The sequence below is a fragment of the Ostrinia furnacalis genome, unplaced genomic scaffold, assembly GCF_004193835.3.
Source record: "Ostrinia furnacalis isolate ACB-3 unplaced genomic scaffold, ASM419383v2 OfSCF2506, whole genome shotgun sequence".
In the NCBI taxonomy this organism is placed as follows: Eukaryota; Metazoa; Arthropoda; class Insecta; order Lepidoptera; family Crambidae; genus Ostrinia; species Ostrinia furnacalis.
The window spans coordinates 9,304-36,445 of NW_021132745.1; the positions used below are offsets into that span (position 1 = coordinate 9,304).

The following is a 27,142-nucleotide window of genomic DNA, read 5'->3' on the forward strand; positions in this document are numbered from 1 at the left end:
GGGTTCCGTACAAACCTGCAAGGTTTACAAAGTTCGTTCATTACGACAATCGAGTCATAACTATGGTATTTTTATTGCAAAATGAAATTCATAACATTACAATGGGGAAAGATGGAGGAGCATAAATTTAAGACAAAGATCTCTTTATCGTTTAAGTAATCCTTTATTTTATAGTATTTGATATGAATTTCAACTTGATAGCTCTACGCGTTCATGAGGAAAAAAGTAATAAGTTTATATTTATTAAAAAATATATATTTTGTAATGTAACTAAAAATTTAAGGTTTTCGGAATTTTTCCTTTATGTGTGCTATAAAACGTTGCTTCATGCCAAATTTCAAGATTCTAGGTCGACTGGAAGTACCCTTTAGGTTTTGATTCCCTTGCGAGTACTTGCGAGTTTCAAAATATGCAGCTTAAATTGCTGTTTCTTTTGATTGCGTTGACATAGAAGTTTGATTTTGTTACAGCTTAAAGGTATTATAGACCTGAGTATTTGGTATGAATTCCAATTTAATACCTCTACGCGTTTATGAGGAAATGGGTAGTAAGTTTAAAATTATTTAAAAAAATATATATTATGTGATGTAACTAAAAATTTATGGTTTTCGTAATTTTTCCTTTATCTATGCTATAAGACGTTGCTTCGTACCAAATTTCAAGATTCTGAGTTCACGGGAAGCACCCTGTAGGTTTTGATTCCCTTGCAAGTGTCGAAAATTTGCGGCATAAACGGCTGTATCTTTTGATTGCGTTGGCTTAGAAGTTTGATTTTTTCACAGCTTCAAGGGACAGTAGACCTGAGTAATTGATATAAATTTCAGCTTCATACCTCCACGCGTTCCTGAGAAAAAGGGTCTTGACAGACGGACGGACGGACGGACAGACGGACAACAAAGTGATCCTATAAGGGTTCCGTTTTTTCCTTTTGAGGTACGGAACCCTAAAAACAATCGTAATAAAAGACTGTGAAAGAGGGTAGACCGATAATAATATGTCTGCCCATAACCCGCAAGTTTCCTCAGTTACTCCGTGACCACGGTGCTTGCAACAGTGCCGAAATATCAGAAACTCAAAATTAAGGTACATGGTAGCAATCCCGTAAATAATTATTATTATTTTATAAACATTGGTTTTAATACATAGTTACTACGGTTAAAGTTAAGGTCACATCAAAACAATACAGGGAAAACTATAGTTATCAAGCATTTCGAAAAGAATAAGTACAGATAAAACAGCGGAACCTAAATAGATATGTACTCGTAGTATAGGTACACGTGCCTAAAGAGGTTTACATTAAAATTAATTAATGATAACCCTGAATTCCATTACCTAAAATTAATTATTACAACCAAAAATACTTTACAGTGTTACTATCATTTTCCTGTAAACAATTTGATATGTACTGCGGCATTGTAGTTCGCCCAAATTTTATATTTGCTTGCTTAAAATGTGCTTTTATGTAGTATGAACATTATCAATCACCCTTACTTTTTGTTGGTAGGAAAAAGATTTGACCAAAGAAAACCTGTGATTACTCTCTTATATAAATACTAGCTTTCCGCCCGCGGCTTTGCCCGCGTGGAATTTTGTCTGTTACAGAAAAACTTTATCGCGCGCTTCCCTGTTTTAAAACCGGGATAAAAACTATTTTATGTCCTTTCCCGGGACTCAAACTATGTCCCTGCCAAACTTCATCAAAATCGGTTCAGTGGCTTAGGCGTGAAAGAGAGACAGACAGACAGAGTTACTTTCGCATTTATAATATTAGTATAGATATGTCTAAAAACATGTAGGTTATTTTTTTTTATTTTTTTATTGAGCAATTACATATTTGATCCAAATAGCGTCCTAAATCCTTTTTAGGTTTGTCTAGACACTATTGTTCTCTATACAAATAAAAACAAACGTTTTAGTATAAGCATTCACAACACTTTCAGATATACAAAATATTATTTTAGCGAGTGCGCACTACGATGACGAAAGACTCGACGTTCGATCGCGATCGCAGACCGGTTTAAAATTCACACTGTTTAGTTAACTCTTTACTAACAAAGTGTGCTTTGACTAAACTCATTAGGAAAGTGGGGCATTAGTAGCGGCCTGACACGACCCATATTTTTAACTATGCAACTAGGCAATATAGCTTAATGATGTCCTACTTTGTAAAAATCTAGCGCTTGATCAAAATATATTTTAATTAGATACATTTCAAATTTGTTTAATGTATGTAGGTATCTATACGCCATAATGAAGTCACGTATAATATGTATGTCATGTATAACTAGTGAGTTTTACCCGGAATATCACTTTAAATAATAAATTTGTCATTCTAACAATTACCTCTAATGAATCACATTGTCCAAAATGACGCTTTTAAGATTCTTGTAGATACTTGGCAATGATTCAATTGTTAAACTGACTAGTATTAAAATTTTGTTTCGTTAATACGTAGAGTAGGCGCACACCGTTGATTTTTAGTTGGCCGATAGTTGTGCCCGATTTTAATTTGTATGAAGAATCGGCTAAATCATACATGCCCATACTGATCAACTGCCCGACTATACTATCGGCCGACGAAAAATCAACGGTGTGCGCCTACTCTTACGCCCATAACATACAACAGAATGTAAAAAATATTAATTAGTTCATTTTCAAACTATGGTTAAGCTATAAAAGTCTCTAAGTTCAGTGTACCTCTCGGCAGTAAACTTTTCCAACTGTCTCCAAAGCACTGTATATCAGTTTATTATATTGTAAAAACTGAAGAATAGTTTCAGGTTATTTTACACCTAATAAAGCTGAAAAATATCGTCCATGTGAGTGACACACTTAACCTGGTGCACGCAGAGGTCAAATGGTAGGTCAATTAGACCTCGCTCATGGACTAGCATAGAGTCACCATGGCTTGCATAAGATTCTGGCCGTTGACATTCTGTATTGGTGGATTAAAATTATGATAGAATAGTATTCGATTCACAAAGGTGTTAATTATTCGTCTACACTCTACAATATGGGTTGATAACAATCTAACTTGATCAACTTTATAAACTGCCGTAATATAGGTATCTGACATGACTCTACGTGTATTCTTTAGTGCTAACATCATAGTTGCCATCTATTTATATTATTTGTTGGTCACCTCTGGTAATCCTTTAGTCATTTTCAGCTGAAACATAAACTTTTCAGGATAAACGATTACGTGATTTTGAAGTTCCATTGTCCGCAGTGAGTGTGCGAGCGCGACAGCAATAATTACGCGCGAGCGATAAGGATGGATAGCGTGGTGTCATTGGATAAAATTCTACGTGCTCGCAGACCAGACTATACTAATATTACTTCAATGATAAAAAGTACTTAATTCTGTTAACACACCCCGTGTTCAAAGATTTACCTAATAAGTATCTTTACTCCTCTTTCTTTCTCGTATTAGATGATTTTATGACTTCTACAGGTATTCTATCAAGTGTCATTACTATTTCTATCAATCTTTGATAACGCATAACATTATAGTTCATCAATCCCCTGCCAGTTGCCAACATAGAAGCGGTAAGACAATATTTATGTTAAGAGCATTAATTAACCTATCGGGCGCTCTATCCTATAATAGATTGTTCAAATACACAACCAACCATCGTTCCAGTTTGTAGGATTTCTGATATCGATTTGTATAGACTCTATTGATACTCATTTACTGATCAGTAAAGCACATCAAGCAAAAGACTGTAGGATCTTATGTGATTATAATAAATGCTATTTTCCAATGAAAATATAATTACTGTTTGTTGTACTGTTGATAGTACTTTTATCCTTTTAAATAATTTCGACTCAATATGTATATGTTACAGGAAATGTATGAAATCCGTCATTGTATACAATTCCTAGGATTTGTGTATAAGTCCTAAAATCACCCGGAAATGTGTGATGTAAATTACATTAGACACATTTCCTAGGAAATTTACACATTTCCTAAACAGCAATCGGAAATGTAATTAAGATTTCTTTTTTTTCTCCGAAACTTAAATGGCGCTACCGCGCCACGGCCGCTGTGTATGTGTACGGTCGCAAGTCTAACCTAACCTAACCGAGACTTTGTTATCCAGCTACAGGAGTACTAAAACCTTCATGCTCACAACAGTTTAATAAAAGAGATGTTAAAATTAGGGTTTTCCAATACTTCAGCGTAATATGCGTGATGCCGAAAGAAAGGTATGCCAATAGGCAAATATTTTTTCAGTCAAAGTATAATAGTGTGAAAACAACTTTCAGGCTAAACAATAATAGTTGTGAGTTAAAAGTACCTATCGGCCAATGTGGTTTGGCTAAATGAAATTTTAGACGTACTGAGGGGCACCCGATCACACGACCGCGCTTGTGTCGCTTAGTTTTATACATTTCCTAATACAATATTGGAATTCTATAAAATTCCTAGGAATAGTATACATGTACTAGGATATGTGCGTATTAAAAAATCTCTGAAGCAATATTTTATAAATTTCCTAAATAGCTTCGGAATTGTATAAATTTCCTAGGAATAGTATACAATTCCTAGAATTCATACATTTCCTGTAACATATATACTAACATTTTATTTTAATTATGTTTAGGTAAAAGAGTATACAATTAAATGATAAAGTTGCGTCATTCGTGATATTAAATAAGGTAAGTTTTCCTCGTTACAAAATTTAGGCATACTTTTTAACGTTGTAAATGTATCTTTTTTAACACAAATGAATAGTTAAATACACTCAAACACAGTCAAAGGTAAATCCCCTATTTGGATACATTTACATTTTAAGAATAAGAAGACCATAAAATTACTAAAAGATCATCAATGTAAGCAAACAAACATAACTTATAGTATTGTATACGAGTAACTGCCTTTAGCTCTACATTATTGAAAGCTCAACTTTCATCACATATCTTTTCATTATTAATCACTACATAGTATAAAACTACGTCAATTTCCACTGTCTGTCCTTGTGTATGCTTAGATCTTTAAAACTACGATCTTTTAATAGATAGAGTGATTCAAGAGGAAGGTTTTTAAGTATACTTAGCACCCGTGCAAAGCCGGGACTGGTCGCTAGTGACATTATAAATAAAATAAAGAGCTCATTGATAAAATTACGGGGCTATTCCCACCTCTCGTTCCCAATGCTAAAACTCTTGTGTAGCCAATTTAAGCGCCATTAAAGCTCCCAGGGGAAGTTAAACTGTCACGGAACCAGTGACGAAATTGTTAAAAAAAGTTTGGATACTTTAATAACCAAATGCACCATCAATCCTGTGTTTTCATATTAATCTAGATTGTCAGCGAGCGTTCGCGCGTCGTCCACCGCAGTCCGTGTGTCGCTCGCCAGTAGCGCAGTCGTGTATTGTTAGTCGCGATGCGGGCCTGAGTTCATACGAATGCAGTGCACATAATAGTGTTTACTATCGGATCTTACTAACACCAAAACAGAGTGAGTATATAATTAGATTTTTTTTAGAAAACATCACAAGATCTGTGTTGTTCGCAATGATTTGGACAGTTGAACTTTAGGCGATTTCGACAAATAGAAGTAGCGTACAATGTCAACAGTACCGATGATAGAGTTTAGAAAAAGTTTAAGGTTTATTGATTATCGGAAGGAATCAATGGGGATTCGGGACAATACTTTTGATAATCAGAGTACTATTTGGATGTGGTCCAGGTATAAAAATACAATGCCTAGCGTATCGTCTCAGTGCAAGACTGTCTGGGTTTAGGGGTGTGCACTTTTCTCGCGACTTTCCTTTTGCATAAAGTATTATTAAACATTCAAAAATGAAAAAATACGTATTTAATAAAATATAAAACGTCTGAAATAATAACGATATTCGATTGTTGTACAAATGTATATGGCAATGTTTGATTTCATTGTTTACACCGACTGTTGTATGCACATTGCTAAAAGTTTAATATTAATAACATTGGCACTTTTACTGAATAGTAATTAATTTTAATATGAATAATTTTGCATTACTAAATACACTCAATAGAGTATCAGTGCGGTCAAGGTATTAATATTTTAATAATAAACACATCCAGGCCTTGTAAATAGATGCGGGCAAAAATTTCCACTGTGTCATTTGTGTGTTTAGTTCAATTGGCTTAATAAGACGAGCTGTATTTGCCAGCTACCACTGTCATTATATTAATTTAAGAGCATGCATATTTTTATGAAGCATATCCATATTAACAGTACAGTCAAAACAGTATGGTTTGTAAAAAAAATCATACTTATTAATGGTAATAATTATCCTGCTTTCGCCTCCGAGATTTATTTTACCATGTAGTACCCCTGTACGACAACCCAATCCGCACACAAACAAAATCGTTGTTACAACCAACCTTGTGTTGGGTCTAAGAGGCTTTATACAGAGGCCGTACCGACAAGCTACGCCCTGCTGTATGGTATAATGGGCTAAGTAAGACCTATCACCCGCTTCCACAAGCGCAGGCGCCGTTATTTACGCCGCAGCGCCGCGCCGCCGCCGCCGCATGCCCAGCGCTGCCAGCGCAACACGGGAAGCGCCATTAAAGACCGACCAGAACACCAAGGTAACCCGCGTCCCTAGACGACGCGCCATCTATGTACAGGTATGTGCTGGCCGCTTAAAATATTTTTATGTTAAATGCAATGTACTTAATATCCGGTTACAGAATTTATTGTACCGAGATACCTATTCGATTCCCGATTCGAACCCAGACGTTTTTTTTTTTTCATAATCATCATAACCATGCGAGTAAACATAATTAATTATACATAACAAATAATTATACACGTCGGCGCAGAGACGTTGATATTAAGAATATTCTTAATCGCATCCGTCGACACGAGTACATCCTGAGATTACCCACTTGTTAAAAAAAAAAAAAAAAAAAAAACGTTCCTAGATGGTGGACTTAGATAGCGTTTATATAAGATGCTAAACAAAGTTTATGTGGTTTAAGCACTTCAAAAGGGATGATATTTTAACCACAATTAAACTTTTAACAAAAGATTCATTTATGGTTTAAAGAAACTTATTAATATATTTTTATTACATAAACACTATAGCCACTGAAAAGCAAATAGAATTATGGTCTTATTTTAACGCATGTTTGTTTTGTATCTGAACAAACAGGCAACATTTTTGTTTGTCTCTTTGCGGCCTTTCTTTAGCCCTTAATATTTTTTCAAAGTTTTTTATTTTATTTTTAAATTCATGACGTCTCACCGGCTTGTATCTATAAATAATAGATAAAATCTAAGAGCTTCCTTAAACTGTATCGGTATCGGTACATAAGATGACGTCATTTTTTCTTGAATTGGAAAACATTATTATGTAGGTTTGTACCTACTAATCAATGTTTGATTAATGCTAATAATACTATTGATAGTCTTACAAAGTAAGGCTTCATCGTCACCATTATTATCTATTTATTAAAAAAAAAAAAAAAAAAAAAAAAAAAAAAAATTGAATGCTGGGACAACAGGTACATCAGTAATACCATATTGCCCATTTAAGCTTACCTTTCCTTGGCAGTGAGTTTTGTATTTGGCAGTCGTGGATCAAACAAAACGTACCAGACTCCGCTATACACTCCGCAAATAATAAATAAATATCCTTCCTTGGACATTACACTACGCTTCTAGTCCCAAACTAAGCAAAGCTATGGGTCCTAGACAACGGATATAAACATACTTAAATACCGTTTTTATATACATCGACAAAGTACCCCTGTACGACAACCCAATCCGCACACAATATTCAGCGTAGTAGTATTAAAAAACAAAAGAGCGGGCAACCCCACCCCTACCACGCTGTGGGCTCGGTGTCCGAGCGGTCTCATTATATTTAGAGAAGAGATGACATTGACGTTTACCTCCAGGGAAGAAGATATAGAAATCTTCGGGTTGGGAGGGACCTTAAATCTCTTCGGCGAAAACAGGACAATCCAGATCGAACTTCACTTGGCAAGTTCGTTTGATCATTCAAGTATGATTGTACTCTTAATACTGGAAAATAATGTTTTCCTGAAGAAATTGCATACCTGAAATTAAAACAGTTGCCTACGATTTTAATCCACACAAGTGGAGCCGTAAAAAAGATTAGTATTTAAATAAAATGTAAAAAACTCTATTTACATGACACAAATCGCTTTCATAATGTCATTTGCCAGACGACGAGCTTTTACATGTATAATAATCGCCGGCACATTTTTATCAGGGTCACTGCCGGCGTTATTTATAAACAAACTCGCTTTTGACAGCCCTGGGCGGCCGGGTGACGCGGATGACACTATTTGTTGTATTGTAATCACACATACCTAACATTCACACATATTTTTGTATCAGACTGAGCGGGCTCGGGTCACTGTCAGGCATGGACCTATAAAAAAAGTCGGACGGAGTCTCATCAACAAAATACTGTGACATTAGGATACACCAGCTTGCCTGTACGTACAGGCCGGCACGCACACATTCACACCCTGTTACACCACTTCGAGAGCAAACTTCACACAGTTGACACATTTAAGCAGCGAAAAAACAACACGAATACGACATGTCTTGTGTGATGAAATTGTGTAAAAACCGTTCTGTTCGAACAAACAAAAATTAAGGAATCACATTTCACAGGTAAAATAATAATCCAATCACTTATTTCCCGACATTAAAATATTGAAATTAATTGAAATCAAACGTCATTCACTCGAAAAAATAATACGTCAAAGACCAGTGTTCTCAGTTATTTACTTGGGAAAATTACCCGAAATATGGGAAATTAATAATGATTTTAGGACTTTTTAGTTATGTATTACGCATACTATGGAAATAAAATAATTTATCATAATTATTGTGTTTTAATGGGATATATTTTCATAGGCAAATTTGATCCTTCCCAAAAATGTGGAACTGCGAAATTCAAATTTTCTTACATTGATTGCAAGTCAGTGTCAGGTTGTATGTTAAAAAATATCTATCAGAGATAATAATAATATATTGATGATGCATAAGATTATGATTATAATGTACACAAGATTCGTAATTTGTAACTGCGTGAATTATTTTTGATCAACATTATGTACATACCCTGACACACTCAGTGGCGGATTTACCAATAGGCCAAGTAGGCCAGTGCCTAGGGCGGCAGATTTAGGGGGCGGCAATTTTAGCAAATTTTTTTTACACGAAAAAAAATATAACCAATTATACGTATACCTCTACAATCCACATACAGGGTGGAAACGTTAAGGGATCTCACTCGATTATTTCTGAACTATACAAGATATTGAAAAACTGGTAACTGATCCTGAAAGTGCTTCAAGAGCTCTTTCAAACGGTAAATAATAAGGTAAATTAAAATAAAAATAAAAAATAATAGGTTACAGAATAAACTGAATCTATCTGAAAATTCAATTTTTCCAGCTTCCATACATTTTGTACTACCACATTCATGACATCTTGTATAGTTTAGAAATAATCGAGTGAGATCACTTATCGTTTCCACCCTGTATAAATAACGATTATTAAACGCACTGTAATGTGTATACTTAGGTACATGTGATCATGAATTTTAAAATATTCACAATAGCGTTTCAATAAAAATAAAATAATAAACTCGTAACACAGGATCTTCGGAGCCTAGCACGAGCACCATCTCTCCACAACTTCGTGTATATTGTTTTACAGGGTGGCCCCGAAGAAAATTCACTTTTGAAAATTCAAGGAAACGAAAACTGTAGATTTTTGTAGAACTTAAGCTATTGCAATTTAAAGGAATTTTGTGCAATTTATTTTAAAATTTACTATCTTTTAATTTTAATCGTACATGTGATTCCCTTGACGTTTACAACATTCGGTCAACATACATCAACATTTTGGAAAACTTTCGTAAGCGCTCCTGCACACGATGCCGCTACCGCGCCACCGCCGCGCCGTCACCGCGCCTTTGCACTGTTTATACGCGCCATCCACGTGAACACCGCTGCCGCGCAGCCGCCGTGCCGCCACCGCGCCGCGCGCCAAATTATGCTTAGAATTTTCGGATTGATCCAGTTTATTCTGTAACCTATTATTGGTACCGTTTAAAAATGCTTGTGAAGCACTTTCAGAATCAGTAATCAGTTTTTCGATATCTTGTATAGTTTAGAAATAATCGAGTGAGATCACTTAACGTTTCCACCCTGTATAGTGTAGGTATTTTTAACATACTGCAGTTTTTAGGTCAACATTAAAATCTTCAGTGCATAGCGGGTTGCAATAATAATCTAGTAACTGACAGAAATATAATTAAGTTCACAATCATACTAATAACGGGATTAAACTAACGTATTGAATTTCAAAAGTCAGTAGGGGCGGCAAAAATTGAATGGCCTACTAGCGGCAAATTTGTAAATCCGCCACTGGACACACTGACTTGCAAACAATGTAAGAAAATTTGAACATTGAAAATTTCGCGCCTACCTCAACGCATACACCTTTCATCCTTTTAAAATGGCACGGAATAATTCTGTCTACATTTCCAAGTAACATCTGCCGATCTATGTTTTTCTTAAAATAAATGGGTAAAATGTTTTGGCTAACATGGCATCCCTAAATTCACTCACACAATAGACAAACGCCAAAATTTTGCGTCACAGTTTTGTTGTAGCGCGAGTTCCGTCCGCCTTTTTTTATAGGTCCATGCTGTCAGGCATAAAGATCTTTGACGAGTGTATAGGTACTGTAGTTTGGTGGCAAAACAGTTTGCATTCTTAACTATTTTACTGAGCATTCTTTCAGTATAGTAATATAGGTCTTCAGTCGTACCTACCTATAAAGAGTGTAATATTGGTTCTTGCGTGATTTGGACTTTTACTTCTATATCTCTTTTGTGGATAAGCAACTGGGGTCACAGAGGTCATCAGATGTTTTTTAATCCAACGATTCAAAGCTCCAGCTTTTCAGTAACCTACCTACTTCATCATCATCATTTCAGCCATAGGACGTCCACGGCCTGCATCCAGCTTCCTGTTACCTTTATGAAATCGTCGGTCCACCTTGTAACGTTAATACCATACTTAATTAATATTTCCATAATGAACCAAACAAGATCTTAAGGAAATTTTACAGTATCCTTTAGGAAATAGTTAAACACTCCTCTTATCGAAAACATCTACCAACATTGTTTAAGGCTGGGTTGCACCATCTTACTTTAACTTTGACAATCGTCAAAAATCTGTCAAACTCCATACAAAAAACACCGGTTATCGTTAAAGTTACGGTCAAAGTGAGGTGGTGCAACTCACCCTAAGAGATTACTAGCTACTGAACACATTCAATTAATGAGTCGCTAAAACAATTGCTTACGTACATACCTACTTGCTACAAGTGGGTGGTAAGTCCCACTTACGGTAGACACATGCATAAAACGTGTAATTTATTTGATGTTATCACTTTATGACCTGTCTAAAGAATGTGTTCATGTCAATAACATACTCAATTACAAAAAGAAAGGGCAAAACAATTACAACTTTCACTGTTACCATATTAAAATTGTAAAAGTTGTATGTACTTAGTTGTCAACAAACAAATGCTCTACTCCAGGGATGTCCAAACTAGGGCCCGCGGGCCATATCCGGCCCGCCACTGCCATCAATCCGGCCCGCGACAGCTTAAAACTAAGCCTAGGTTTGCATAGGTGAGCAGAAAAAATAAAATGGTAATGGCCCTTGCACCATACCGAAAAAAATATTATGGCCCCAAGGCTTCAAAGTTTTGAGACCCCTCGTCGCTTGCCTCTCTAACTGACGTATCTGACATTTTTTTCGAAACAGTTATTTACACCATCTTAATCAATTTTGCGAGACGAATTTTATTGATCTGTCTAATCGCCTGAAAATTTTGATAAATGTCAGTTACGTCAGTTAGAGAGGCAAGCGACGCCCTGCTCTACTCCATTGATAATCTTAGGCCTTGTTCATATCGGCAACTTCGGTCACACATTTTTTTATGGGACAGGAGGCAAACAAGCAGACGGTTCACCTGATGGTAAATGATTACCGTCGCCCGAAGATACCCGCAGTCCCGGGTACATAAGACCTTAAATTTTATTCTCAGCAGGAAAATTGATCAAATCACCAAGTAGACATTATTCTGCCCTTCGTTCCTCCTTTTTCCTTTAAGGTAACAAAAGGTAGCTTATATCACAATCCCAGAACCAAAGTAGGTATTACAGAATCGTAAAAAAATAAGTCAACTGTGAGCGTGGTCGCGTTTTTAATACTTTTTTATCCATTGGATAACGTTCGTACTCGTATAATGAAAAAATATTTATATCATTAACAAGGTAATCGTATAATAATAATGTACTACAAGGAACATTTTGTGTGAAATTGAGATCCACGGACAAATAATTATATTATTAATTTTAAAGCATTTCTACTGATACGGGTGTTAATAATAACAAAATTAAATAGGTACTATTTCATATTATAAGGAAACAAAAATATTATTTGGGTATTTTGTAACTAAATTAACTGTGTTAATAATACTTGGGAAAGATAACCTTGTAAATTAATATTTTGTGAATACAATTTTAGTTCATTATTATGTTATAAGTTTTCAATTGTTTAAATTATTGTAACTAGTTTTAAGTATAATTATAATATACCTACTTAACATTTCTAGCCTGCAGCTTTACCCGCGTGAATTTCGCTATAGACTTATCAAAAACAATATCATATCATATCAGAATGTATTTATTAGCATAATTAATTAATTATGTTTAATGAAGAAAGTTTAGTAGCCAAAATAAAATATTACATAATAATATTTAAAGTAAACTACTTAATTAACCTAAACTAAACCTAATTTAAAAATAAAAAATAAAATAAAATACAAGGCTTATAAATAAAAATTTCGTTTAATCCGCTGTCTTGGGGGAAGGTGCCCAGAAGGCTGGCCACATTGCCACGCTGGATGGCCAGGCTAATTCTTTGGCCAAGGTATAGGCCAGCAAGGTATTGGATCGTAAAATGCCTCAACTAAACGTTTATCAGAATGGTGAAAGAATCGAAATCGGTGCAGTAATTTTTGAGCTTATATTTTGTTACAAGCATAGGTATTTCATATTTATAATGTTAGGTGGATTGTATAAATTAGAACGTGACCTTGTTAGTGATAATCTATCTATCTATCTATATAAATAAAAATGAAATGATGTTCGATAGTCTGATTAAAACTCGAGAACGGCTGGGCCGATTGAGCTGATTTTGGTTTTAAATTGTTTGTCGTAGTCCAGGGTAGGTCTAAACGGTGAGCAAATACGCGCGCGATATTGTTTTTCTGTGACAGACAAAATTCGACACGGGCGAAGCCGCGGGCTGAAAGCTAGTTTTAAATAAATAAAACCTACTATTAATTATTACAAACAATATTTTTTTATGCATGACAAGGTAAATGACCGCAGAAGTGAGATGCAATCTAGGAATATAGCAATTTTCTTTAATTTTTTGTTGTTCTCTCAGGTTCACAACTCACCACCATGGGGGCACTGTTCCGAAGCGAGGAGATGGTGCTGTGCCAGCTCTTCGTGCAGCCCGAAGCTGCTTACATCTCCATGTACCAGCTGGGGGAAGCAGGCATCGCGCAGTTCAGAGATGTGAGTTAAAAAGCCATCTTCTACGCCAGGTGTTCCCTATCTTTTTAACCCCGCAGCGCACTTACTTCAGTAATATACAGGGTGACTGGAACTGAACCCGCCATAGCTAATAGGCGTATAGAGGAGGTCATTTGCTAATTATTGAACCTTACTTCCTATGGCTAAAGTTTTATAGCTTAGGAGATATGTCAATTTTTATACTTTTTTCAGATTTTTCCGAAATTTGACCTAAAAACTGCTTCAATTTTTTTTCTCGCGTGATTTCAACAGTTTTTTTTATTTGATATTAATATCGAATATGTTTTTATTCAAATAAAATAAATTTCTGATCCAGATAATGATTGAATAGCTAGTTACGAGCCGCCAAAGTCTAACAAAAGTACAAACCACGATAAAAAATTCTACTTCAAATTCGATTGAAACAAAAATTAATGGTGATAATGGATTGCCAATAATCTTAAAAATATCTCCAGCTTCCCTTCTTTCCAATGATATATCACACGTTGTAATTAGATATTGAAATTTATCAAAAATTCAAAGTTTATGGAAGAAAATGGAGTAATAATACAAAAATTATCCATACAAAGTTGATTTTGAATTTTTTTAATTTTTTTTTTCTTTATAGTGTGATTATTATTTTTAAATTCATTTAAAAAAAAACACGAAAATAGTTATGAAAAGGAGTAGGTACCTATAGCAGAAAATATGAGTTGTTTGGAGGAACTTTGTATGGATAATTTTCGTAAATTACTCCATTTTCTTCCATAAACTTTGAATTTTTAATAAATTTCAATATCTAATTGCTACGTGTGATATATCATTGAAAAGAAGAGAGGGTAGAGATATTTTTAAGATCATTGGCAATTCATTATCACCATTAGTTTTTTCTTAAATCGAAATCGAATTTGAATTTTTTATCGTGGTTTGTACTTTTGTTGAACTTTGGCGGCTCGTAACTAGTTATTGAATCATTATCTAGATCTGAAATTTATTTTATTTGACTAAAGGTTTATTCGATATTAGTATCAAATAAAAAAATCGGTTAAAATCATGCGAGAAAAAAAATTTAAGCAGTTTTTAGGTCAAATTTCGGGAAAATCTGAAACAAGTATAAAAATTGTCATATCTCCTAAACTATAAAACTTTAGTCATAGAAAGTAGGTTCAATAATTAGCAAATGACCTCCTCTATACGCGTATTAGCTATGGCGGGTACAGTTCCAGTCACCCGTATAACGGCCCTACCTTTTGAAAAAAATACCTACAGTCGAGAGAAAGATAAAGTTTCTCTCGATAGCGGGTGAAAACGTGGGAAGGGTAGGGATTTTCAAGCGCCATCGCGACGTAAAGGATTGACCTGCGCCCCTCTTTATTTTTTACGGCACACTAGGACACCGCGGCGCACACTTTGGGAACCCCTGGTCTTCACTGAATCTTTAGGCCATACGCTGAAACCTTAGGCCATACTCTGAAACTTTAGGCCGTACGCTGAAACTTTAGGCCATACGCTGAATCTTTAAGCCATACACTGAAACTTTAGGCCATACGCTGAAACTTTAGGCCATACGCTGAAACTTTAGGCCATACGCTGAAATTAGGCATACACTAAAACTTTAGGCCATAGGTACGCTGAAACTTAAAGCTATACGATGAAATCAGAATACACTGAAACTTTAGGCAACGCTGAAGATTATGCTATACGCTGAAACATTAGGCCTTACGCCTTACGCTAAAACTTTTTTCTTAGTCGGCTTTTAAGTCATCCACGCGAAGAGTAAGGGTGATTTTATTCTATTCTATCGGAACCACACGACATAAGTCTCATGAAAGTAAAACTAAATAATACGTCGAGATTCAAGCTTTATATTTGTTATACAATCAATTAGTTTTATTATACCTACTTATGTTTGAATTGAGTTCTGAGGTTCTAAAGTCAATGCTAAACTTAATTCAGTGTTAAGCATAAGTATTCAAGACATTTATCGGTTGAATTTAAATTAGATTCAGAGGCCAAACAAATAATAGAATTTTAATTTGTTTTACTTTTATTTTCTGTAAATATTACTTTTGTATATAGTTTTTACTTTTTTAGTTCACAAAAAATTGTAAATAATTGTAAATAAATTGAACATCTACAAATATATAAAAAAATAGAATATTTTAGCAAATGGATATTGGACATGTTAAATTCGGCCAACACGTAAAACATCTCGTGTCTCTTTTGAATAATTTTATGCATTAAAACAGTTGAACTAGTATAACCTTAATATAAAATAGTATGCATGCACACGATTGATTCATATATTTATTTAGTTGGTCCCATGACTTGAATAAAGTCACGTGAATAAAGAATGAAGAAGGTCGTCGAATATTATTTACATTCCGGTTACTTTCGAGCATACTCGTATTCATTACCTTTTGTTTTTGTTGCACTGGCCAGATTTTGTTTTGATCCAAAAATACATTACTACGATGTCTTAAGTTACTCATATGACGTGTACTGATAAGTAAGAACTGGTTGCAGTTGGTATAGTCAAAGTGGCATTTTCCAGACAGATTTTTTGCTTCTGAGGGCTTCTGACTACCTATAGGAGTCTAATGCCCGTTTACACCATCAATCCCTAATTTTTAGGTGACCCCTATGAAAAAAAACCTGTTTAATCTAATCTAATGTAATCCTGTAACTTAAAAATTAGGGGCTAATGATGAAAACGGGCATAAGATAAAGTTAATCATTGTGAATGATGCAGTCATCGGCACATCACCAAAATAATACCTATTACAGCGACTTATGATATAATAATAAATAATAAATATTTGGACAATTTCACTCAGCGCCAGCTAGCAGCGGAAAACTAATGGTACTAATTTCTTTTAATGGCAACAGTAACTGAAAACTTCATTGACATGTCACCTTGCATGTCAGTCTATTGCTGTCAAAGTGTAAACAAACTTTATTTTAAATGTGCGCAATTGATTTTGTGAATTAAATTGCTAAAATCTTTTTATAGTCGTGAAAGAAAAGTGGTTCACCATGTGTTAAAGTATTTGTCGAAGAGAAATACTAAGGGTTCGGACAATATTTTCATTGAATAATGTTTCCGACAAAGGTTGTCAAATTGACTGACATGTTTATCGTATAGTACAGTCCACTATAAAAATTAGCTGTGGTTTGTTTCAACTACCTATTTTAAATATTTTTGTCACTTTCTAAGTGTTGAATTTTATGGAATTGGGAAAGAAGTACCGAGTTTGAATCGTTCATGAGCAGACATTGCAGTTGAATATTCAAGTTCTGAATTTGATTATTGATGAATAATAAAATAAATCCTACTAGCTCGATTGATGGTTTTGTGCGCGCGTATGCGCGGGGTGAGTGTAATTAATGAGAGACGACACAATACTTGTGGTTTGAACGATGTTTATTGCTCCGATCAATTGTATTACACTGACTCAATTTACATGACAACTTATTTAAATAGAAGTTAATACATAGAAAACTTATGTGTGTATACGGCACATTACTTCCCCCTTTGAAAAGGAAATAAAATTAATAAGTATAAAGTAAGTTAAAAAACAATGGAAAAAAAATTTGCTAAAAATTGGTAATAACTATGGTAAAAAAATTTGCTAAAAAATGAGTAACGTTCTATCCACATTTTTATTTATTATGTTTATAAATACATTTTATATTGATTTTATTTCGTATACATTGATATAATTTTATTAATTAATAAGTGACGGATTACACATTTATTAAAATTTCAAATGTTATACAATTCATGTTTCAAAAAATATATTATGCAAACGGGTTTATTAATTTTTATATCATAAATTACAAGGTTTGCAATGTTTTTTAATATTGATATAATTTCCGTGAATATAATTGAAAAATAAGAAACTAAGTAATGACACATTAATTTGAAAGAAAGTATGTGAAAAAAAATATAAGTCACATTATGTAAAGAACGTAATAAATATTACAATTATTTTCGAGAGTTTTAACCAATGACATTAGTGTAGATAATAAAATATTATGCGTATACATACCATTTAAAATACATTAGTACACAGTAAATACACATTTTATTAAAATAAAATAGAATTTGCTATTTAAAAAAATATTATCTAATAGAGATAGGTACGCGATTACACTTGTTATACACTGAATTATTACACTTAGATTCACTGATAAATTGACTTTTGCACTGCACGACACAATTTCACTTTTATCCGATGANGTTTAGCTATTTCAGCTAAAATAAAAGCATGGTCACCGTTTGAACTGGTTGAAGGTGACGCCTGAACTTCGGATATTTGTATGGGTCTGGAGGTCTCCATGACCTTATCAGCGATGGCGGCTAATTTATCCAAAAGCTGGACGTCGCTGACGGCAAGCACGGCTCGAACGGACGACGGAAGGTGGCCCTGCCACATGATTTTTAGAGTCTCGTCGGGTATTTTGTCGCGAGCTAGGTCTCTCATGCGACGCAGGAGCTGGGAGGGCTTCTGGTCGCCAAGTTCCATCTCACTTAAGAGTTTTTGGAACTGTCGCATCTCCGATTCCTCGTAGACAGTCATTAGGCGAGTTTTCAAGGCTTCGAATTTTCCAGACTCGGGAGGTTTCAGTAGTATGTCGCTAACTTGTTCGACGACCTCCTTTCCCAATTTTGTGACCACCAAGTTGTATCTCGCTTCGTCGCTTAATTTTTGCGGTCCCAGTATCGCCTCGCATTGCACGAACCAAAGTCGGGGTTGGTCACGCCAAAAATCAGGGATCCTTGAAGACACTGTCACTGCTGATAGTTCCATTTTGTCTNTACGTACAGTCTTGTACGCGAGGTATTGGATACCTATCGGGTACAGTTATGGCATTAAGTTTCCTGTAGTCGCCACATGGTCTTATGTCTCCGTTTTTCTTGCTAACGACGTGCAAGGGACTTGCCCAGCAGCTGTTAGATGGTCGACAAATGCCCATTGCCTGCATTTTTTGAAATTCGGCTTTCACACGTTGGTATTTATCGGGAGGCAATGGCCTCGGTTTCGCAAAAATGGGTGCGCCTGTGGTCTCGATGTGGTGCACTACGGAATGGCGAGGAGTGTCTTTAAAACACATCGGTTTAGTTATGTCCGGATATTCACACAAAAGATCACTGTATTCGCTACGTAAGTCTATGGTGAAAATAGAGGTTTGTTGCGATGACGTCACTGTTCCCTCTGAGCGTAAATTAGTCACTGAGTCTATAAGTTTTCGTTTATACACGTCCACCAATAGTTTATAATGTTTTAAAAAATCGGCACCTAAAATAGGGCGTTTAACGTCTGCAATCACGAAAGTCCAGCGAAAGGATCGACGTAATTTAAAGTCTAATTCTAATGTTTTGACACCGTAAGTCTTTATTTCACTGCCATTTGCAGCATAAAGTTTATAGTCACTGCACTGATTTTGATAAAATGGTTTTCTAGGCACTGGTAATACAGAAATGTTCGCACCTGTATCCACCAAAAAATTCAAACCACTACGGCTGTCGGTCACACTAAGGCGGTTCACAGGTGATATGGTGCATATCTCCGCCTGCGATTGCACCTGATCTAGTTTTCCTGACGATGATCATCCTTTTTCCAGGAGCACGGGTCTACGCATTTTTTAGCTCTACCACGGAATTTATGATGATAGAAGCAAAGCCAATTAGGACTGTCGGGCGTGCGTCGGCTCTGGTTACGACCTCGTGACGTGGATCGCGATCGCCAACGGTTTCTATTGTTGTTGAAATTCCTTGATTGGTTTCTGTTTCTCTCCATGTCGTTAATTTTCATGGTTAGTTTAGCTATTTCAGCTAAAATAAAAGCATGGTCACCGTTTGAACTGGTTGAAGGTGACGCCTGAACTTCGGATATTTGTATGGGTCTGGAGGTCTCCATGACCTTATCAGCGATGGCGGCTAATTTATCCAAAACCTGGACGTCGCTGACGGCAAGCACGGCTCGAACGGACGACGGAAGGTGGCCCTGCCACATGATTTTTAGAGTCTCGTCGGGTATTTTGTCGCGAGCTAGGTCTCTCATGCGACGCAGGAGCTGGGAGGGCTTCTGGTCGCCAAGTTCCATCTCACTTAAGAGTTTTTGGAACTGTCGCATCTCCGATTCCTCGTAGACAGTCATTAGGCGAGTTTTCAAGGCTTCGAATTTTCCAGACTCGGGAGGTTTCAGTAGTATGTCGCTAACTTGTTCGACGACCTCCTTTCCCAATTTTGTGACCACCAAGTTGTATCTCGCTTCGTCGCTTAATTTTTGCGGTCCCAGTATCGCCTCGCATTGCACGAACCAAAGTCGGGGTTGGTCACGCCAAAAATCAGGGATCCTTGAAGACACTGTCACTGCTGATAGTTCCATTTTGTCTTCTGGTGTTGCTTGCGTGGACTGCATGTCGCGGGTCACCAATGTGCGCGCGTATGCGCGGGGTGAGTGTAATTAATGAGAGACGACACAATACTTGTGGTTTGAACGATGTTTATTGCTCCGATCAATTGTATTACACTGACTCAATTTACATGACAACTTATTTAAATAGAAGTTAATACATAGAAAACTTATGTGTGTATACGGCACATTTTTATTTAATTTCTTTAAACCAGGTTACCTATAATAATATTTTTTCATTAATTTATGAAAATATCAAATTAGCCCATAATCCTGAATCCTGATACATAAAGTTAGCCTATTAATTTAACACGGGTACGACTGTACTCAGTGTTGCACTATCAAATGCAATTGACGCGCCTCTATGCCAGGGTTTTTATGTTCCTGTAGGCCTAAGATGCGCGCATCGACAATGACATGATATGATAAGACAATTTTCGATCACGTAGATAATTTTATCATTTTCCCTAACATGGGACCATCGATAGAAAAGTCTATCGACCGCTATCGCGTGATAACCCAATTGTTGCCATATTAAGAAAAAATTGCGTTATTATGTTGGCCAACCTTGAAATATTTTAGCTCATTCGTTCAATCTCGTTCATTTCTGCTACTAATTCGGCTAAAAACACATATCTTAAAGCAGTGAGAACGTCATTAAAAAAAAGTTATGTCAATTTTGTTGACATTACATGACTGCATAAAATGTCATTTACCATTATAAATGATAAATAAATAGAGTTAAAGTAGCTTGCAAAAAAGTTAATCTCCTATCGTCTTGCTATCGTGGGCAAGGATCGAGGACGATAAAAACACCACATCCTATCCTATCGTGATGTCAAAATATGATATAGTTAGCGCTTCATGTTAGGGCTAGCCAGGTTTATCACAAAAAAAAAACAAATCTATCACTATCACATTTTGACAGATGACATGATAATTTTCGGGGTGCCATGTTAGCGCCGGTAGATAAAACGATATAGTGACGTCAAAATCGATATAACGCCGCGATAGCAGTTTATCACGGCGCGCATCTTAGCCCTGCTGGTCAGGCTATACATCAAATATTTTTTTGATAACAATAATTGTTGTTCTGAGTGTGCGATCTGGAGCCTAAACTAGGGCCACCCTGTATTTCAGGCCTCCAGCTCCCCACTCGCGGATCACAATAAGATCTACGTTAAAGTTAAGTGGTAATGTTGTTACGAGCACTAACGGAGTGAGTACCCAGTACTTTATGATCCCTGCAACCTCATAGGCTATGCTCGGAGTTTCCCTGCGTGATGAATCAGAAATGAGGAGATTCCGCAGAAGAACCAAAGTAACGAGTGGGCGGGGCACATAGCTCGTAGAGACGATGGCCGTTGGGGCAGGAAAGTTCTCGAGTGGCGACCACGGGCTGGAAGACGTAGCGTGGGCAGGCCTCCTACTAGGTGGACCGACGATCTGGTAAAGGTCGCGGGAAGAGCCTGGATGCGGGCAGCGCAGGACCGTTCATTATGGAAAACCTTTGTCCAGCAGTGGACGTCATTTGGCTGAAACGAACGAACTAACGAACGAACCTCATTATACAACGTCTTTATCCATCGACTTACTCATGAAACACTGTCAATAATAATAACTACCCAAGGGTGGATTATTTCAACCACAATACACTCATACCTAAACCAGTCACTAACTTATACGGTCCATCAATCACGTAGCCCCAAATTAAAAAAAATCTTGTACTGTGGCGACTAGATAAAAGATAAGCATACATTAAGGGATCGATAAAATATCACACTTTATACATAAAATATTACTATACAGGGTGTCCCAGAATGGGTGAATCAAACTGCAAGAGGAGGTAGCTCTACTAATGTACTATCTCTAAAAAATATGAAAAAAAAAATAAAGCGCAGAAGGACTTTCTTCTTACTAATATTAATTGTACTTGTACATGATCGCTTCGTTTATCTGTAAAAGTGTAAACAAACTTTTAAAAATAAAGACTAGATTTCGAGTTTAGAGCACATTATTTAAAAAAATATTACGAACTCAAAATTTTTTTTTTTCATATTTTTTAGGGATAATACATTAGTAGAGCTACCTCCCCTAGCAGTTTGATTCACCCATTCTGGGACACCCTGTATGTATGTACTCATAGACATAAAAGCACATGATTCTCTAGGATTAAGTGCTTTTGGATTATCACATAGATACACTTACACCCGTATTCACAAACGTTGCTTGCAAATCGAACGCACACCGTTGAATAGAGCTCTGTGATTGGTTCGTGTGTCACCCTGTCGTGCCCTGTCCGTCCACGCGCACTGTGAGACCTCATAGTAATGTTTGTGAATACGGACGTTAGGAAAGTATTTGATAGTAGGATTGGAACTCACACGTCAGCTGGATTTGTAGTCATAACTTGTAACAGATGATAACTGGCAACCTATAATATGAACTTTGCCATAACACAATATCAAATTAATGGCAAATAGCCAATTCCCCTGGGCTTTCCCCAATCAACAAAAATTGGATCAAATCAGTCTTTATAACCTTGAGCTTAAGCACTAAATTGTCATCAGTCACGCATAAATACTTACCAAATATAGAGGTATTAAAAGCGTATCAGGAAAATGCTAAACGAGTTTTGGATTTTGTGCTCATTAACAAAATATGTGTCCAAACACTAAATAATAAATGTGTTCACTGCTGATTTAGGTACAGTATCAAATAACTAAATGTTCCAATTAGCAAATGAAGAGTACTTTTCCAAATATTTTATAATACCTAACACAAGCTTTTAATACGAGTGTACATTAACTAAAGTTCGCGTTGTATCTACCCTATACCAATATTATAAAGAACCCCTTATTACAAAAAGTTAGATTCTAGTTGAACCCTGGTTTAAATTGACATTTAGTGTGGAAATATAATTGTAAACCAGTGTTCGTCCGGGTTTACCTTTTTTTTTTGTAATAAGGGGGAATGACTTTGTTTGTTTGAACGCGCTAATCTCAAGAACTACTGAACCGATTTCAAAAAATATTTCATCGTTGGATATAAACGTGATCCATGAGTGCTATAGGCTATATAATGTACCACAGGCGAGGCCGGGGCGGACCGCTAGTTTGTAATAAGAATAGAGAGGTTATTACTATAATTACAATAATTTTTATAGCCGTCATTGTCATGCTGAATCCAATTGAATCTACTTTATTTCGTCGACGAGTTAATCATTATACGAGTAATTCTTTTAATTGGGATAGATTAGACGTCACTGTGTAAATAGGTTTTGTGCACCTAATCTCGCTCAGTCCAGTAGTGATAGAACAGATATACATCATCATCATCATCATTTTCAGCCATAGGACGGTTAAATAGGAATTTAAGCTATGACTATGAAAACGACACTAAAAATCTAGTACCTAAAACAGATTCAATTCAGTGAGCTATATCTTTTGATGGATCATCCTAATCATACCAATTATATCCTATTACGAAACCGTCACTGACAAATGACGGCGACTGAGGCCAGCCAGCTGTTAAGTGGAAAAAGCGCCGCTTTGCGTGAGATATAATGATATATTTCGGACCGCTGAAAACTGATAGTCTTCGAAGGTTCTTCTTTATCTTTATGGATGACAACTGGCATTAATATACCGAAGAGGACGATATAACATAAAAAGTATGTAACGAAAACAAAAGGTGGGACAAGAAAAACTGCTGCGTAACTTTAACTGTAGCGTAAAATCACTTTACAGACATCAATATACAATATCATACAGAAATGATGAATATCATGAAGTCTAGAAATACGAGTACACTGCTTGACACCTAGGCCTTGTTCATAGAATGTCATAACCTGCTACTCTTATCCATTTTCATCCAGTGCCAGCTAACTAGTCAAACTAGTCCATCAGTCCACCGGGTGGGAAGACTACCTTCACTGCGTTGTCCAGTTCATGGTCATTACCCCAGACCAGATAAGAACGTATTTCTGGTCATAGATATTGTTTATCTCTCCCAGTCATACCTACTTGAATATACAACGAGATTATTTGATGCTTCGTAAATTCCATGAATCTGTGCTAGGAATAGAACAAAACCTATGAATTCATCATCATCATTATTTCAGCCATAGGACGTCCACTGCTGAACATAGGCCCTATGATTTCCACGACAGCCGGTTGGTGGCGGCCTGCATCCAGCGCATTCCTGCTACCTTTCAGGTCGTCGGTCCACCTTGTGGGTGGGTGTCATACGCTGCGCTTTCCGGTACGTGAATTGAAACCTATGATTTGTCGCTAAATAAATATTTGAAAACTAATACTGCGTTTGGTTTGGTAACTAAAAGTTCCGTACAGCGATACGAGCTCACCCTTTGACCTCTGCCTGATAAGAGTGGATATCAGACAAATATTACGCGACCCCGATAACGTTACGTAATGCGTTCGCTATGCTGCTCAGCTGTATTTGTGTGCAGTAGTCCCATTGATATCTTTGGAAGATCTATATTTGCAATTTTAACTCTATCAATCAAGAGAATTATTTCACTATAACTATTCTATTCTCACATGGGGCGCATATGAATAAAAAAAAGTGGTTGAACAGAACGATGCAGATTATAATCAACTTAAAGATCAGATGAAACAATTTTTTATGCTTAAACCTGGTCTGATTCAGCCATGTTGAAGACGCTAAAAAGTATCAATAGGGATTTTTCGACCCACGAAAAAATATAGAACTTTACATTAAAGCAGAAAAGCTAGGAGTAAAAACTATAAAGTAGTTTTTAAGAGCATTAGGCAGTATTTTTGAAGAAACTAACACGTAACTGCAGCAAAAGAAAAGTACCTACTGTTGATGAATAGAATATAATTTATTAAATTGTGTTGAAACTACAGGGTGCAATTTCTCAACTGTGCCTGTGCATTTGCATTCGTTGAATAGAAACTGCCTGTGGATAAAAGGATCGTTATTGTATAAGGAGGTGGATGAACTACAGTACTCATTGTGTAAGCCACCGATAGTGCTATGATAACCATTATCTCTTTTACGTGACAGTAATTGTCTGTTATTGGATGTTATATGTTATAAGGAAATGCAATTGTATGTTGTAAGTCTATTGGTTAAGAAATAAATTGCATTATATCACTATAAGGGACTGATCAATATACTTTTTAATAAACTCGTTATCAGTACCTATCGAAGAAAGAAAGCTACAGCTCTTCGAACCTAGGACCTCTGGAAAGAAAGCTACAGCTCTCTACCCATCCGAAGAATAACACTATCGATTCTGTTGAACTGCGTATCTAATCTGAATCTATATCTTGCTAAATAGCTTTCTAGAAACAATTGTCACGAAGTAATTGGTATGGTAGGTAAGGTATAGTTCACAATAACAGAATGACAAGCATCTTTAGGTACGGCACTATTCCCATCTCTCGTTCCCACCGATGCAACTCCTGTGTAGCCAGGATCTACAGTTTGACAGCCAATAAAAACAAGTTAAAACTGTCATTGGACCCGCAACGAAATTAATCAGAAGAACATAGAAGGAGCTCTAAATATCTTTAGGTAACTTTTTGCAAAAAAAAATTGCACGTCTGATGTGCTGTCTAAAATGTTATTTATCACTTCAAAAGAAAATACAATAACAAACAGTGAATAACATAATGCAATTACACTCGTACAGACATCTCGGGATCATAAAACTGGATAAAACGACCTGTTTTGTAGTACATGCACGTTAAGACAACAACATGCCCCACTTCTGCTGGCAAAGGTCACTGCCGTAAGGACGTCTGATAACCGCTAAGAGTGTTCTCTATTTAGTACAATCGCCAGCGCATGAAGCTACACATGACAAAATTTAAATATTTTGAACAGTATTCCCTAGATATAAAATTTAAATATAATATCATCTTATCTACTAAGCGAACAAAGCAACACAACCCTACTACAAAATTAGTATTTTTGTCAATTAATTTTGAATCTTACATCAATATGTTTAAAATTCTTAACGTATTAAAAAAGCGCTATTTTGTGGCAGGATGATGTTCGGTTCAGGCACTATGAATTAGATTGGGACATGTTTTACTCATATTTCTTCTGTTTTAATTTATTTCAAACTTAAAATTAATAAGTTTAGTTCTAGAATTAAACGAGGTCACGTGAAGTTGAGAGAAATAATTTCTTGTTTAAATGATTATCAAGTCAAGATACTAGCATACAATAATACCAGCTCTTCTTAGACTGAACAAACGAAACATTGTAATTACTGTGTATAAACAATTATCTGTAGTTTGGTTATTGTTTGTGTACTATTGTAGCTACGAGTATTAATAGCGACGTTTACTTGATAGATTTTGACTTGGTAGAGGTCAGGTATATCTACTAACATAAACACAATAGAATGTGAAGATGATTTGATGTTTCTTACTCCTTCACACAAAAACTACAGGACGGATACTGTTGAACTGTGTATTTTAAAGCTAATAGCACATAACGTCATAATCGTTAGTTAGGGTATGCAGTGACTAATAATTATTTATACTGGACACTTGGAAAGCTCCAAAATTAAAAAAATACATAATTACTGACAAATATAACTCCAATCTAAATAAAATCGATAGGGCCAATAAAGGATCTATTTTAAGCCCGCATTCATTTGTTTTTCTGACGGTTCAATTCGGGGCTAATTTTAGTTTATAGTTCACTCTTCTAGGGAACCGGGTCGTCACAGCAGCAGATGTTTACGATCAATCAAATTTGACTTGTAATGACACGCTTTAAGAAGCTCAAACACAGACAATACAATGTTTAGGAATTAATTGCTTGGCAACATAAAAATGCAGCAATCTGGTGCGTTTATTACAATAAATGCTTAAGCGCAACACACATTGAGCCCGCTGGGCCGCCGTATTATATATATTATAAGCAATCGCCCCTATAGGCGATCGAACTACCCGCCTGACCGCTTATAAAAGGAGTGCCAAGCCGCCGCGCGCTCACTATTTTTCGAGCGTTCGGAGCGTGCACATCGGTGGTGAAGTGTTTTAGTTCATAGTTAGGCATACTAG

General features: G+C 36.0%; 2 protein-coding genes across 2 annotated transcripts; both read right to left on the reverse strand.

Annotated features, from left to right (window-relative positions):
• Positions 1–17,837: 17,837 nt before the first annotated feature.
• LOC114355778 (uncharacterized) lies at positions 17,838–18,464 on the reverse strand. Its single transcript, XM_028308797.1, has one exon. It carries the CDS (start codon positions 18,462–18,464, stop codon positions 17,838–17,840), a length of 627 nt encoding a protein of 208 aa, XP_028164598.1.
• A 780-nt stretch (positions 18,465–19,244) lies between these two features.
• LOC114355779 (uncharacterized) lies at positions 19,245–20,078 on the reverse strand. Its single transcript, XM_028308798.1, has one exon. The coding sequence runs from the start codon at positions 20,076–20,078 to the stop codon at positions 19,245–19,247; it is 834 nt and encodes a 277-aa protein (XP_028164599.1).
• Positions 20,079–27,142: the final 7,064 nt, after the last annotated feature.

What these genes read in the sequence shown, in the direction of transcription:
- LOC114355779 (XM_028308798.1), bottom strand. Translation starts at nt 20,078, where the DNA reads ATGCAGTCCACGCAAGCAACACCAGAAGACAAAATGGAACTATCAGCA.